We start from the raw sequence: 16637 nt of genomic DNA on the forward strand, positions 1-16637 counted from the left end.
TTGTACTTTACTGAAAAATTACAAATGAATGTGCATTGTCAGTTTAATATAATTATACTGATATTTAGTAATACAAATGTTAATATTATTTGATTTATTAAAGTTATAAAAGTAAAAACATTTATATTTTTTAAGTAAAGTGCAATCGAATGAGCCCCTTTCGAACTCCCCACGACAACTCCTTCGATACGAAGTGCAATGGTCTAAACAACAACAACAACAAAAAATATCACTAATAACTTTCGACTATTAAAAAGGGCACTAACCCTTTGAATTTCAAATCGAATGAGCCCTTATTTGAAGTTTCTACGACAACACCTTCTATAAAAACCTTATATGCCCCCAGGGCATAATTTAAAACTTTTGCTCTGACGGCTGTTGGGGAGTATCCTCCTCAAAAACTATTTTCTATCTGGAAATCAACTACGCTGAACAAAATGGCTATCTCAAAATTGTTATTGGATTTTTTTGGGGAATGATGGGTGTAGGGGGGGGCTAGTCACCCTCCAATCACTTTCGGCTATTAGAAAGGGCACTAGCCCTTTGAATTTCCAATTGAATGAGCTTTTTTCGAAGTTTTTACGATAACGCTTTCTATAAAAACCTTATATGCCCCCAGGGCATAACTTGAAACCCTTGGCCTGAGGGTTGTGGGGAGTGTCCTCAAAACATATTTTCTATCTGGAAATCAACTACGCTGAACAAAATGGCTATCTCAAATTTTGATTGGATGGGTCTGGGGGAATGATGGGCGTGGGGGGCTAGTTGCCCTCCAATCACTTTCGACTATTAAAAAGGGCTCTAGCCCTTTGAATTTCCAATCTAATGAGCCCTTTTTGAAGTTTCTACGACAAAACCTTCTATAAAAACCTTATATGCCCCCAGGGCATAACTTGAAACCCTTGTCTTGAGGGTTGTGGGGGGGGGTGTTCTCCTCAGAAACATATTTTCTATCTGGAAATCAACTACGCTGAACAAATGGCTATCTCAAAATTTTAACTGAATGTGTTTGGGGGAATGTGAGTGGGGGTGGGGGGGGGGCTAGATCCTTTCATTAGAGACTTTATATGCCCCCAGGGCATAGCTTACAACCCTTGCCCTGAGGTCTGTGGGGGGAGGGGTTGTCATTCTTAAATACCTAATTTCCAAAACTTTCAACTACGTTGAATAAAAGGGCTATCTAAAAATTATGATTGGATGTGTTTGGGGAAAAGGTGAGCGTGAGAGGGGGGTTATTTGCCCTCGAATCACTTTCGAATATTAAAAATGGTACTAGCCCTTTGAATTTCAAATCGAATGAGCCCTTTTTCAAGTTTCTACGACAAATATTCCAATAAAAAACCTTACATGCCCCCAGGGCATAACTTATAGTCCTTGCCCTGAGGGTTTCGGGAGTGTCCTCCTCAAAATATATTTTCTATCGGGAAATCAGCTACGCTGAACAAAATTTCTATCTAAAAATTTTTATTGGATGTGTTTGGGGGAATGATGGGCGTGGGGGGGGGGGCTAGTTGCCCTCCAATCACTTTCGGCTATTAAAAAGGGCACTAGCCCTTTGAATTTCCAATCGAATGAGCTTTTCTTGAAGTTTCTGCGACAACGTCTTCTTTAAAAACCTTATATGCCCCCAGGGCATAACTTAAAACCCTTGCCCCGAGGGCACCCAAAATGGCTGTCAAAATTTTTATTGGATGTGTTTGGTGGAATGATGGGCGTGGTGGTGGGCGCTAGTTGCCCTTCAATCAGTTTCGACTATTAAAAAGGGCACTAGAACTTTCAATTTCCAATCGAAAGAGCCCCTTTTGAAGTTTCTACGACGACCCCTTCCATATGAAGTGCCCTGCTCCAAAGGAAACAAAAATAACAGTACATTGTGCCAACATCGTTCTTATATGCCCTCAGGGCATAAATTAAAACCCTTGCCCGGAGGGTTGTGGGGGAGTGTCCTCCTCAAAAACATATTTTCCTATTTTGAAATCAACAACGCTTAACAAAATGGCTCTCTCAAAATTTTGATTGGTTGTGTTTGGGGGAATGATGGGCGTGTGGGGGGGGGCTAGTTACCCTCCAATCACTTTTGACTATTAAAAAGGGGACTAGCCCTTTGGATTTCCAATCGAAAGAGCTTTTTTTGAAGTTTCTACGACATCGCCTTCTTTAAAAACTTTATATGCCCCCAGGGCATAACTTAAAACCCTTGTCCTGAGGGCTCTGGGGGAGTGTCCTCCTCAAAACATATTTCTTATCTGTAAATTAACTACGCTGAACGAAATGGCTATCTCAAAATTTTGATTGGATGTGTTTGGGGGAATGAGGGGCGGGGGGGGGCGGGATAGTTGCCCTCCAATCACTGTGGACTATTAAAAAGGGTACTAGCCCTTCAAATTTCCAATCGAATGAACCAGTTTTAAAGTTTCTACGACAGCGCCTTCTATAAAACCTTATATGCCCCCAGGGCATAACTTAAAACCCTTGCCCCGAGGGTTGTGGGGGAGTGTACTCCTCAAAAACATATTTTATACGTGGAGATGAATTACGCTGAACATAATTGCTATCTCAAAATTTTGATTGGATGTGTTTGGGGAAGGGGCGTGGGGGGGGGGGGGCTATTTGCCCTCCAATCAGTTTTCACTATTAAAAAGGGCACTAGAACTTTCAATTTCCAATCGAATGAGCCCCTTTTGAAGTTTCTATGACGACCCCTTCCATATGAAGTGTCCTCCTCTAAAGTAAAAAAAAATACATAGTATATCGTGCCTAACATCGTTCTTATATGCCCTCAGGTCATAACTTAAAAGCCTTGCCCTGAGGGTTGTTGGGGAGGGTCATCCTCAAAAACGTATTTTATATCTGGAAATCAACGAAGCTGAACAAAATGGATATCTTAAAATTTTTATTGGATGGTTTTGGGGGAATGAGGGGCGTGGGGGGGGGCTAGTTGCCCTCCAATTACTTTCGACTATAAAAAGGGCACTAGCCACTCCTATTTCTAATCGAATGATTCCTTTTCGAAGTTTTGACGACAACTCCTTCGATATGAAGTGCCCGGGTATGGAGAAAAAAATAACACACACATTGTGCCCACATCGTTCATTACTTAGGCAGCGCTAGCGCGCTGCTTATGATGTGACCTTTACTTTTCTTTAAAAAACTTATTTTTCGAAAGTTTTTTAATAAATCTCTGTAATAATTGACTCATGAAAAAGTATTCTCGTGAAAAAAAAAAGAATGATGTTAAAAATTGAAATAAGCAAGAGTTACATAAATAGCAACGTTAAATTGAAAACGGGCTGGAAATATACCAGTAATCCGATCGTTGTCACCCCCTGAGCTGTCTGGTTTCTATTTCAACATATGAATTTGGATTTTCAGAAAATAAAATGTAATCGCTAGGCTTCAATATGAAAACTAGACACATTTACATAGAAAATTCTATCTTTCAGTTTACCTGTTTTCAGTGAAGTACAGGTGCTAGTACGAAAACCAACGGTCTATAGAATGAGGAACCCCTGACTTTGCGGTGATTCAGGAAAAACACTTTCGTGTAAACGCTTTTGTTTGAATCAAACTTTCAAAAGAGATACAGAAGTGTCCAAAAAATTCAACAAGAAACTGCGAGAGAGAATATTAGTTTATTTAAATACTGATTAAACTAATTTATTGCACATTATTTGTCAAGAAGTGAAATAGAAATGTTGAAACAGGAGGAGTCTAAGTTTGTTTTTCCAATGTGAGCCTAGAAGAAGAAATAGAAGCTAACACTTATATTTCAACCAGGAGACAAACTTAAACTGAAACTGGTAAAATTGGCGCAATTCACGACCTAAATACCGTTCCCAAACCAGAGGCGTCATTTGGCAGGGGCTTTCTGGGGCCATAGCCCCCCTCTGATTTTAGGAGGGGCCCCAAATCAGTAGTCACAATTATATTCATTTGATCTTAAGTTTGAAAAAATTGTATTTTCAATTAAAACAAATCCGTTTCTAATAGAGGCGTAGGCTACTTCATAACAATCTATTGTGAGCTTCATTCCCGAACATATTTATTTATTATTCCTATTTCATATTTCATGACCCATTTTTATAGTCTTGTTGTAAAAGCCACGGTGCCCAACTTTCATCATAATAAAACAAGGCGACCTAGGATCTATAGCAATATTACACATGTCGGTTACACGATTCTGGGGCAATGATCCCCTCTTTATATACGTATTATGTACTCTTTATTTCTTTGAGTGTGTTCTTGAATCTGTTTTGACTTGTATTGAATTGTCTTTAAATTAATGTTCTTGAATTTTGTGACATTCAAAGTGAGAGTTTCAGACCAGTATTTTTATTATTTCAGGAAAGATAAGAAAAAATGTATTATATAAAAGGACAATTAAAAGAATCGACAAAAATATTGAAGGACAGTACCTAATCTTACATATCCAAGATTATAACAAAATCAAATTATGGAAAAAGCACAAGATTTTTTTAATAGGACAGTTAAAAAGAAATTTGACCAACAATCAAAGACTAATATTTCTACTTCACAATTGAAAGGTCTTATCAATGGGGGGGGGACTTGACTTGAACAAACTTATAAGAAAGGCGAGAAAAACATAAAAACAAACAAATAAGAGACTTACCAATTGGTGTCAATTCAAGAAAAATTTTTAGGGGGGGGGGTGAATTTACTGTTTGACATCCAGAAGGGGGGGATTTATTGTTTTTCAATTTTTCTATGAAAACATCAAGCCAGTGTCATGAGCAGCCACATTCAGGTATGCAACCTGGTATTAGAGCCGTGCTCATAGATTCAACCTTGTATTGGTGATTGTATATAGAACTTGATACGAATGGCATCTTTCATCTCCATTCTTCAAGAGCTGTATTGTTTTATCGTGAATAGCAATATACACTACCAACTGTTTGTTAATGTTCAGAAAGCCACTGGCATAATTGTTCCTCGGTTGGAGAAATTATCTACTACAAGATTGGTATACTGATATATATCGGTGAACAAGCTACTGAATAGATGCAACTGTGTTTTGACTGTTTCATCAATTACCAAAACATTCCTCAGACGTGTGCTCAGGCTCACGGACTCGCAACCAGTCTTCAGGCATTAGAATTTATATTTACACTCCATCTAGCAGAATTTTGTTTTGCCACAGTATCTCTGTTTGAGCAACTGCAGGTGGTAGACCTAGTTTTCTCCAGAGCTGCTGGTCTTACTGCAGCTACGCGAGATAAAATTATTGACAATTAACTGAAAAAGCTTTTGATGTAATGATTCAGAAAGCAAAAGAATTTTCTTGTGAGTGTGGCCTCACTGAAGACCTTAAGCAAAATTTTCAGAATTCTGGTTCCTCATGAAAAAGACCAAAGCGTGCACAGTAAGTAGCTTCCAGCTTACCTTATTTTGTAACCTTGTTGACTTTGCGAAAAAATGATCATGCTGAAGTGAAAAAATCAGCTAAAGATGCTTTCAGAAGGGATTATTTTCTTGTGATAGACAGATTGTGCTGTGAGTTTGAAAGCTACATCCTGAATGTTCTTCCACTGCTAGTGTAATTTTCTGCATTAGATCTTGATCCACCGCACTTTCTCACTACGAGCTGACTGACTAGTGTGGCAGCGCATTACAAAGAAGTTTGCATTGACACAACCCTGTTTGCCGTGCAAACAGATCTTGTGAGAAGACATATCGACACTTTAGGCAATAGGCCAAAAGATCTCTTAGAACTTCACAATTTAATAAAGGAAATGCTGATTTCATATTCTGAAGTTTTAAAAATTATAAAAATCTTCATTAATCTGCCTATCACAACGGCTTGTAATTGGGATTCTCTTCTAAATTAAGCCTTATTAAAACCTATTTAAGATCAACAATGGGGGACGAAAGGCTCAGTGATCTGATGTTGGTGCTTAGTGAAAAAAAAATGTGTGAAATCATTGGATTTTGTGGCTATGGTTGGTATTTTGGAAAAATGAGACCTTGTTGGTTCCCAGTTTTGCAATAAAACTTTAAATTACTTTCCAACTGAAGTTCTCTCTATTTATTAAAAACTTTTAAATTGCTTGTTACTGTTATTAGTTGATTTTGGAGGAGGCCCGTGCCACTGTTAAGGAACGTTGCTCTTAAACAACTGTGAGCCGGCCACTTTGGGAGGCCCACAGAGGTTGCTTAGGCCCCCTTTAATTCAGAATGAAATGACGCCGGTGTCCCAAACATACTTTTACCAAGAATTCTAGTTGTTTTGACAATCCATAAGCAAGAAAGAATCTAAAGCAGGAAGGAATAGATGCCACCAGAAGGGAAATGATTTTTTAAACCCGATTTTTTAAATAATTAAGGAGCTTAGAACCCCTGTATATTTAAACCGTTACAACATTGCAAAACCGGATTCTCAGTACTGTAAGAAGGCTGTGCTGCGGCCTAAAGCAACAAGTAGTTCACTTAAACCCACAGTAATCACTAAAACAAAAAACAAAAAAAAGGAAAAGTACAAAAAGGAGAAAAAGAACATAGGAATAATAAATCATATCTCAATAAATGTTAGATTATGGTAAGTTTGGCATGTTCCAGAATTGTTTAATTTTCGTTTGTCCTTAATATTGGACAAATTGTTCTGAAGTGCTATAAAAACACAAGACTTTTTACTGAAATAAAAATCCTTTATCTAGATGAGAGTTTCACATAATTAAAATTCACGAACAAAGTTTCGATTTTTTCTTGAACTTCTGAAATTCTCTAACACTAAATGAAATTAATTGAACAAACAACATCTCCATAATGATGTTATCAATCTCTCATTTCCGGCAACAGATATATTTTGTGAAAATCTTATCACGTTCATAGCTGTATAAAATCCTAAAAACAAATTCGAACAAGTAGAACAACACAACAATCGGAGTAATGAATTAGAAAAAAAAACAAAGGAAAAATTAAAGTGGGCTTTTTGGTATCCAGATCGGGCCTCTTTGGATCGAATGTTGGGGCAGCGCTTCCTAAAGTTGATACCAAGGACATTTAAAGGTAACTAAAAACGAGGATGCCGATTGTTAGTTTTGGTGCTCAGAAAATTAAATAAAGTAAAGTAGATAACATGATACTATCTCCTGTATAAGAATACCAGTGGGATTGCTACTTTATAAAACCGTTAACCTGGGAGAACAGAAGTCACTAGTATACACAGAAAAAAATATGTGACTATACTCTTTGTTCTCCTGCATTCACAGCCTCTCCAAGGAATCGAAAAAGTAAGTTCGTAACAGTCAAACATTTATTTCCACAAGACTGTATCACTGGCGTCTCTATTTTGTACATTCGGAGATACTACCATGTCAGCTATTTTATTGTTTGGCCTTCCCCCTCCCAGAAAATTCTCCTTAGGGGAAAATTTTCACCAAAACATCCGCCCTTGAAAAATTCCCCTAAGGAAATCCCCCCCCCGCAGAAAAAGTCCCCCGGATTATCCCCCACACTCCCCCAGGATATTTCCGGTGAGGCTGTATCCAGGAGGGAGGTTAGAGGGTTTGAACCCCCCCCTCCCGAAATATTTGTCGAACTTGTAAAAATGTAATATAAAAAACGATAGATAAGTGTATTTTAAAGCCAAATATACGGCCATGAACGCAGTAAAATAGCATGAATGAAAGGCACAAATAACATAACATAAACTTTGATCAGCGATCATCATAAAACACTTAAATGAAACACTACATTAACCTAATAATATTACTTAATTCTTGGAAATAGGTTAATTAAGAAAAAAACTTGACACTTGGAAAAAACACTCAAATGAAACATTTACTGTATCAAACATTACATTTACTGTATATTAGGATTTTTTTTTTTTTTTTTTTTTTTTTTTTTTAATTAAATGAGGTGACGAACTATTTAAGACACCTGGAAGTATCAACTCTCTTATAATCCTTTTTAACACCTTAAAGCGGGCAAGTATTTCTGTATTTATTGGAGCATCTTTCTTTAGAATATCTTTTAAACCTTGCGTTAATTGGCAGGCCATTAGCCTTGAGCTACATCCACAACGTCAAACATCTAGCTGGTAAATTCAGCTTAAGGTTGAACTCCCGCCCATAAAGCATCTTAACATCTTTATAAAACTTTAATGTTTCTGATTTTTTTTTTTATCTCCTCACTCCATTTCTGGATCATTCTATTATCTAGTACTATCTTAATCTCCTTCTCCCAATTTGAATTATATTCATTGGTCCTCTACTTACCAATTCAATTTTATATGTGGATATGTTCTGGGGAAATAGCCCGAGGAAAATTTTCGTAGGGGTTGACATTTTGGGGGAATTTTTCCTTCGAAGGATTTTCCTTTGGAGAAAATTTTTATTGGGACATTAGGCCATGATAATTTTTACACAAGAGAAACCTTCTATTGGGGGAATGCCTACTTGCATACTTAAGTCCCATCCGGCCGGGTTGGTCGATTTCGGGCTTCTCCTCTAATAGCATCATAACAATATTTTCGGCATGCCTTCCTGATTGTTACAGTCCTCAGAAGTACTTGGGTGGGGTGGTCAGAAAAGTCTCCCACCAGCTCTTGGGAGCTCGTCCCCTGGGGTGAGAGGTATATATTCGTCCCTCAAAGGCTATTTTAGAGAGATGGACTGGAAAATACGCTGAACGTGTCCTAGCCATCGAAGCTCTTGGAGTTTAATGGTCTGCATGATGGTGTGAGGGTGATCCAAGGAGGACAGCAGTTGTTCGTTTGATACTCGGTCAAGATAAGTGGTACCGCTGAGCTTTCGTCAGCGATTTAGTTTCAAATGCCGCCAGTCGGTACTTGTCAGAGACTTTTAGATTCCATGTCTCAGCTCCATACGTTGCAACTGCAATCACTAAGGAACAGAAGAGTCAGATCTTCAGTTTTAAGGGGAGGTATTTGTTTTTCCAAATAGAGCGCAGTGACTTGAAGCATGCGGGGGGAAGAGCCAGAGGTCGTTTAATGTCTTTTGAGGAGTCGTTTGTAGATGTCAGCGTACTTCCTAGGAAAATAAATTGGTCGACCCATTCGATTTCCTCGCCCCAACTAGTGACTTCAGTGAAGGGGGGGGGGACCAGTCTCTGCATGCCGCATTACTCTCATCACCTTGGTCTTGCAGGCGGTTATCTTTATTCTAAAGCAACTAGCAGCTTAGTCGATAGCGTTTGCGCTGGCTTGGGTTTCCTCTATTTTTTCGTTCAGACGATTAATTTCATCAGTATATACAAGTAGGTCAAAAAGGTATCCTCTGATGATGATTCCAGTGTTATCAGGGACAAGTGCCAGCACACTGTTTAGGAATAGGCAGAAAAGAGTGAGTGAGAGGAGGCATCCTTGGAAAACACCTATAGAGGTAGAAAACTTTTCAGTAAGTCCATCACTAGTCTGCACCATACTACTCGCCCTCTCATACATGCTCCTTATAATATCGATAATATCAGAGGAAATTCCGTAGTGAGCCAAGATATGCCAAAAACCATCTCGCCAGATCAGGTCAAAGGCTTGTTTAAAGTCGTGAAACAGTTGGCATAACTCTTTACCGAATTCCCAATATTGTTCCATGATCTGTTTAATAACAATTATTTGGTCTATTGTGGAGCTACTTTGAAAGAATCCAGCTTGATACTCAGGTACAACATGTCTTGTCAAGTTCAAGTTCAATTATTTTATTATTAACATATACATGTATATAATTGACATAGGCCCATGGGGAGACAAGCTCGAAAAACTATGCCTAGACAAAGATACAATAAAAAATTACGCTACAATACAAAGATAATTACGACGGCAAAGATACAATAATACAACAATAATATGAAAGTAGCAGCTAGCCCAGGATCCAAATATAAATATAAATATAAAAAAAAATCAATATTATTAAATATAAATTCATACTAAAAGATAGCCGAGAGGCCCACATTCACCTAGAACAACAATCCAAACAAATAACTTAGTCATATTAAAATGACGCTTAATTAAAAGTAATCCTGAACTGAATGAAATTTAAGATTCCTTTTTATTAAATGGATAGAAGAAAATTTATCAATAAAATCCTTGTGAGCATCCCATACCGGGCTATTGACACGAACGAGGTGAATTTAGATCTCTCAGTAATATACTTATCAGTGTAGATACTCTTTTTTTGTCGCCTGTTATAATTATGTAAACCTTGTGATTGGGAGAACAAACTTTAATTGATGTAATGTGGCGGTAATTTCTTAATATCATAAATCAATTCGAAAATAATCGCTCAAAAAGTTAATTTTTGAGAAACTGGAAGTATATCTAAATAAGTATATAAAGATGCTGTAGAAGACTTATTTGGTAGTGAAATAGGCGATGAAATAAAAAGTTTGAGGATTCTTACTGCTTTATTTTGTAAAATCTGTATTGGTTCAATATGGCTTTTAAATGTAGATGAATATACTAGAGAACAATAATTAAGATTAAACTGAATCAGAGTAAAATAAATGCTTCATAAAGTAGATTAGGGCAAATAATGCTTCAACCTCCGCATTAAACCAACATACCTTGAAATCTTTAAGCGTATATTTTGAATGTGTGTTTTAAAAGATAAGCTTTAATCAATCACAAGTCCAAGGTACTTTATCACTTTTACCCGAGATATTGATAATAGATACTTCGAAGAAGTAATTCGGGTAATACGAGGGCATATATTTGACTTCCTGCCGTAAATTATGAAATTAGTTTTTGATAAATTCAAAGCAATAGAATTTGCAGAACACCATTCAAGAACATTAGAAAATGCAGTGTCAAGTTTTGCCTCCAACTCCTCGTCATTCCTCTCAGAAATTGAAACTGCCGTATCATCAGCAAAATGTGTGCTGAGACATGGGATTGCCAAAGCGCGGTGAAAATCATTTATATAAACTAGAAAAAGCAGAGGACCTAGGACAGAGCCCTGAGGCACCCCAACCATCGAGGACTGAGGAACAGGCGAAGAGAGAAAATTACCTCCATCTATTCGTTGCTTTCTATTATCAAGATAGATTTAACTAGATCCAACGCCGGTCCACGCACACCACAATTATCCAATTTACGAAAAAGAATACAATGGGATATTGTATCGAATGCTTTTTTAAAATCCAAATATATTGTTGCTGGAATTTCACCTCTATCTAAGCATTCATGAATATATTGGATGAGAGCAATAATAGCGAGTTCAGTAATGTATCCAGACCTAAAACCAAACTGGGAATTTGTGAAAAAATTAAAAGATTTAAGAAAGTCATAGAGCCTCTTATAAATTGCCTTCTCAAATATTTTAGAAAATGCTGACAAAATAGAAATAGGGCAGTAATTTGATGGGTTTTCAGGAGAGTCACCTTTATGAAGTGGAATTATCCTCGCTTTTTTAAAAGCAGACGGGAAAACTCCAGTTTTAAATAAAAGATTGATTAAATGCTTTAATGGCAAAATTACAGCAGACAATATTTCTTTAACAATTTTAGAACTAGATCTGTCAATTCCCCCTGAATTACCTGGATTTATATCACACACTATTTTTGTTATTTCAGACCGAGAAATAGTACTTTGAGGAGATGGAAGGTATGAAGAAAAATGTTTATTACTACGTGAATCAAACTGGTTCATTACTGATAAAACATTTTTCTCTCCTATACTAGCGAAATAAGTATTCAAAATATCAGCCACTTTTCTTATGGAGTTTTCTTATGCGGTGTAGAATATTTTCGTGAGGATTTTAGCAGGTTGGCTGGTAAGTGATATGGGTCTGTTGTTGTCGCAATGGCTTTTAGATCCTTTCTTGTGCATAGGAACTATGACAGATGTTGACCAGAACTCGCGGTAGTATATTTTTCCCAAATAGCTTTTACTATTCGATGATACAGATCGATGATAACATCAGATTCTACTCTGAGCAATTCTGCTTGTATACCGCCTATCCTGGGTAGAGGGCTTCGACAAGGCTCAGTTCTAAGTCCGATATTATTTAACACTTTGACTTCTAAGGTTACAAAACGAATTTCTGGTGGGCTTAGCCTTGATCTTTGTGATCTGAGTCTAATAAGCTATGCCGATGATTTACTTATGTTGAGTTTTTCTCTGAGTCTATTGCAGGATAATTTAGATAAGCTTGTATCTGGCTATAGAGCTATTGGTCTGCAAGTTAATGGTAAGAAAACTGAATTTCTGGTTTTCAACTCAACGAAACGGGATTCACCAGAACCAACTGTTTCAGTAGATAGCGCTACTATTGCACCGTCTTCGTTGCTTAAATACTTAGGTCTTCTGTACGGTCGAGATAAGAAAGCAACTAGAATTCTTTGCCTTCACCCTTATGTCAAACCTACGAATTAGCTATGCTAAACTGGCCCCCCTGAAGTATTCATACAATCAGCAAATTCTGGCGAGGCTATATAGAGCGGTGGCACTCCCAAATATTCGTTACCTGTCCCCTGTATGGGAATGGTTTACGGAAACAGGGCGACTAAAGGCTAAATCTGCGTTCTGCAAATATTTGGAATTTCTGTTACGAGTACCGCTGTTCGAGAGAAATACATTTCTCTTGGACAAGTATCTTATTCCAGAGCCTCGTGAAGTTGTGGTAATGCAGGACACCAATGCTCGAAAAGGTGCACTGGAGCACCTTTACGATTTCCTTCCGTTGCACGTCATGTACGAGCTGTGAATGTATATAGTGTATATAATCTAATCGTTTATTTTTTAAGTAATGTTTTTTTTTGTTTTTCCCTTACTCCGCCATGTTTTTGTTATTGGTGGGCTAAAATAAACTATCTATCTATCTATCTATTTTTATCCAGGCACTATGTAACTTTATGATTTGATTGCTCTTTAGCACGGTTGAACATAAGGTCTCCATAGAAGTCGTCTTCGAATTGCCGACACTTTTTGGTTTTCATGTCTTTAAGCGTCTGGCGAGTTTTCTTCTCGATTTGGCGTTTCATTTGCTTGGACCTATTCTTTATTTCTTGATCTTGTTTGTTTCTGTGAATTAGTTTCTCATTGCTCATGTCAACAATCTCCTGGGTAATCCATGGCTTGTCTTTGGCAGATTTACGGCCGAGAACGATCTCGACTGTCTCACATACAGTATTGCTAATTTGCAACACAAGCTGATCAATGGCAGACGGGCTAAATAGGGCAGGTGTTTCTTGCATGATCTTCAATCGTCTTTCGTTTAGCTGCTCTCTATATTCTTGTTTCATCTTCTGGTTGTTCAGGGCTTCCACGCGGAATCTTGGGACCTTTATCTTGCATTGCACAACAAACTTTAACCTTAGACGAATTGATGACATAAGGAGGCTGTGATCACTGTCAAAATCTCCTCACAAATCTTAAAATCCCTCTTTTTACACTAAATTTTGACTGTTTGTCCCAATTCTTCAAGAATTGTCTTTGTTGTTCGGAAGAACAGAGATTTTCTGTGGGGAATATTTTCCAAGGGGAGTATTTTTATGGGGACGGAAGTCTCTGGATGGGAGCTTTCAAAGGAAAACTTTACACTACGGAATTTATCAGAATTCCTATACGAAATTCTTTTTATTTGACTTACTTTCTCTTTGCCAATTCAACTTCACCTCCGGAGATATTCCGGAGAAATTGCCCGGGAATAATTTTCAAAGAGGTTGAACTTACTTGGGGGATTTTTTCGTGGGGGGGATTTCTGCAGGAGAAATTCTCCATGGGAAGCTTTCCACGGAAGAAACTTCTAATTGGACATTGGGAAGCGAAAGTTTCAAGGAAAAAATTTCCACGGATGGAGGATTCCAAGCATGATTGGAAAAACGACGAGAACAAAAAACAAGTATTTTTTTTTTCAATGAAAGTAGGCGATCAGAAATTAAAAAAAAACAACAATTCTTTCCACTAAGAGTAAGGAGCAACATTAAAATTAAGAACAGAAAGAAAGTTTCCCGTATATGAAGGGGGACCTCCCTTCCTCAATACCTCATCCTTTGCGCTAATTTTAGATTTTTGTCCCTATTCTTTTAGAGAAACTCCTGAAAGACAAGGGCCGTTGATTTAGAACACGAACTTTTTTTTAAATACAAAAAACTTTGCCATGAATAGCGAAGTATTGAGGAGGGGTTACCCACTCGTTTACGGAATAGTTTTTGTTCTCTCATGTAATGTTGCTCCTTGCATTCCCTTGAAAAAAAAAATTTTTTTTTTATTTAATTAGTGAAAGTAAGAACCATTTTTCAGGGAAAAATACTGACAACGTTACTGATTTTGGATGACCAATAATAGCCAGTAGTTTATTTTTCTTCATCCCGAGCCCCAGTAATTCCAAATCTTGGTTTTTACAATATTGATTCATGTATCCTAATTGCAGTTCTTTTTTGTATTTTATTATAGTTTAGGAAAAATTGTGCAAAATACTCTTAATTACAAATTTTGTTATTGAAGTTTGAGAAAACCAAGAGTTAATCTGAGCAAAAAACTTATCTGAAATATCGAAATCGATTATCAAATATCGAGAGTAAAAATACCGATATATCGTTTAATCTAATTATCGCCCAACACTAGTGAATTAGTAAGCTGCTGGCCTGAGTTTAGATCCAAAGGAGCCCTGACCCAGGTGCGAAGGCCTATCTTTAGTGGAAACCATTGACGAGTTTAGTTACAATATACAGTTAGTGAAGTAAAGTTAGTTAGAAGAATATACTTTACCGTTCGTTTTTTTCTTTTCTTTCTGGGCAAAGCAAAAAGGTTAAGATAAACATAAGGAAATACGTTAAGATGACATGTAAAGAAAAATCTCTATTGTGCATTCACTTACTTTCGTTTTTCTGCATTTGAGTCTACAGAGCTTCGAAACCTTTTCTCTTTCGCACCACAGAAAGTTTCCCGAAAAGCCAATCTGTATCTCTCTGACATCACGTTGTAGAGAATAGGATTAATTACAGCTGAAAGGAAATAGAAAGATCCAGCGATGTAGAATAAACCTTCGTTAAACGTTTGAAACGCTTCGTATTCAATAACTCCAAAGCCATATTTGAAATAAAGACGTTGGACATGAAAAGGAGCCCAGCATATGAAAAAGCCAACAACCACTGCAGCTGAAAAAGCAAGACACTTGTTTGGTTAATATTCATTATTGATCTGGCTATCTCTGTGCAGAAGTGTTCCTGTTATCAAATAAGAATTAATTTATATCCCAAGACAGATTAAAGATTATTTGTTGCTCTTTTTTCATATTTTATGTCATACTCTTTGTTATAAACAGCTCCTTCAACTTCATTTTTCAAAATGAATTAAAAAAACATAATATCCTATATATATATATATATATATATATATATATATATATATATATATATATATATACATATATATATATATATATATATATATATATATATATATATATATAATATATATATATATATATATATATATATATATATATATATATATATATATATATATATATATATATATATATATATATATATATATATATATATATATATATATATATATATATATATATATATATATATATATATATATATATTATAATATAAAAGCCAGAATTTAATTTATACTTTACTGAAAAAAATTAAAAAGAATTTACAAAAAAAAAAAAATGTGCATTGTCAGTTAAATATACATATGCTGATATTTATTCCTTAAAATCTTGATTAATTTTTGATTTCTTAAAGGTATAAAAGTGAAAATACTTAAAAGAATTTTTAAAGTACAAATTATATTCTGGCTTTTAAAAAGCATGGGGTATAGAACCCTACTCATATTAATTTCTGCTCGTCTTGAGTTTGACTATGTGATTTATTTTAATTTCTGTTTGTTTTGGGTTTCATTTATTTATTGATAATGATTTGTGGTAGTTGCATGATTGGTTGATTGTTTGATTCTATTTTTGTTCATTTTTGGTATAATTTTTTTTTTGAAAAACTTATTTTGTGGAAAAATGATTTTTAATTAATATCTGTTCATTTTATATTGACATAGTGTTTTTCAGGGAGAAAGACTGAGCCTCTTCTAAAGTTAAACATCCCTTCCATAAGACCTTAAATACCCCCTGGGCTTAATTTACAAACCTTGACCCTAATCCCTGGGGTTTGTTTCAACCCCAAAAGCTATCATATGATATTTAGACTATTTTGAATAGAATGGCTATCTACAAATTTCTATTAAATGCATTTCGGGGCAATTCGGCGCGCGTGTGGGGGGGGGGGAGGAGACGGGTAGCTGCCTGCCGATCACTTTGACTCTTAAAAAGAGCACTAGAGCGTCTGATTACAAATCCAATGAGCCCCTTCCGAAGTTTATATGGCCACGTTTTCAATAAAAACCTTATATGTCCCCAGGGCATAACTTACAACCCTTACCCTGAGGGCTGGGGGGATTTTTTATCCTCATAAAATAATTTCCAGGCCCTTCTGTTATGCTGAACAAAATGGCTACCTCAAAATTTTGATTGTAAGTGTTTGGGGAAAGAATGGGCATGGCGTGGGGGGCATTTGCTCTCTGATCACTTTCGACTAATACAAAAGGCGCTATTCCTCTCAATTTCCAACCAAATAAGCCTTTTTGAAGCTTCTACGACAAAACTTTCTATAAAAATCTTATATGCCCCAAGGGCATACCTTAGGACCCTTGT

The 16637-nt window shown here is 36.4% G+C and overlaps 1 protein-coding gene across 2 annotated transcripts in view; it reads right to left on the bottom strand.

The window, feature by feature from the left end:
• Positions 1 to 16637, bottom strand: part of LOC148955625 (neuropeptides capa receptor-like) — a 219690-nt gene that overhangs the window by 112422 nt on the left and 90631 nt on the right. The window contains exon 6 of one of the 2 annotated variants that reach the window (XM_089108277.1): positions 14793 to 14919. In XM_089108277.1, coding sequence (XP_088964403.1) covers positions 14793 to 14919 — 127 coding nt within the window. Of the gene's footprint in view, positions 1 to 14792; positions 15073 to 16637 lie in introns of both variants that reach the window. The other variant, XM_089108276.1, reaches the window with a different exon arrangement.

The sequence above is a fragment of the Artemia sp. Qi Xiang Cuo genome, chromosome 2 (genome assembly GCF_049724085.1).
Source record: "Artemia sp. Qi Xiang Cuo chromosome 2, ASM4972408v1, whole genome shotgun sequence".
Lineage (NCBI taxonomy): Eukaryota > Metazoa > Arthropoda > Branchiopoda > Anostraca > Artemiidae > Artemia > Artemia sp. Qi Xiang Cuo.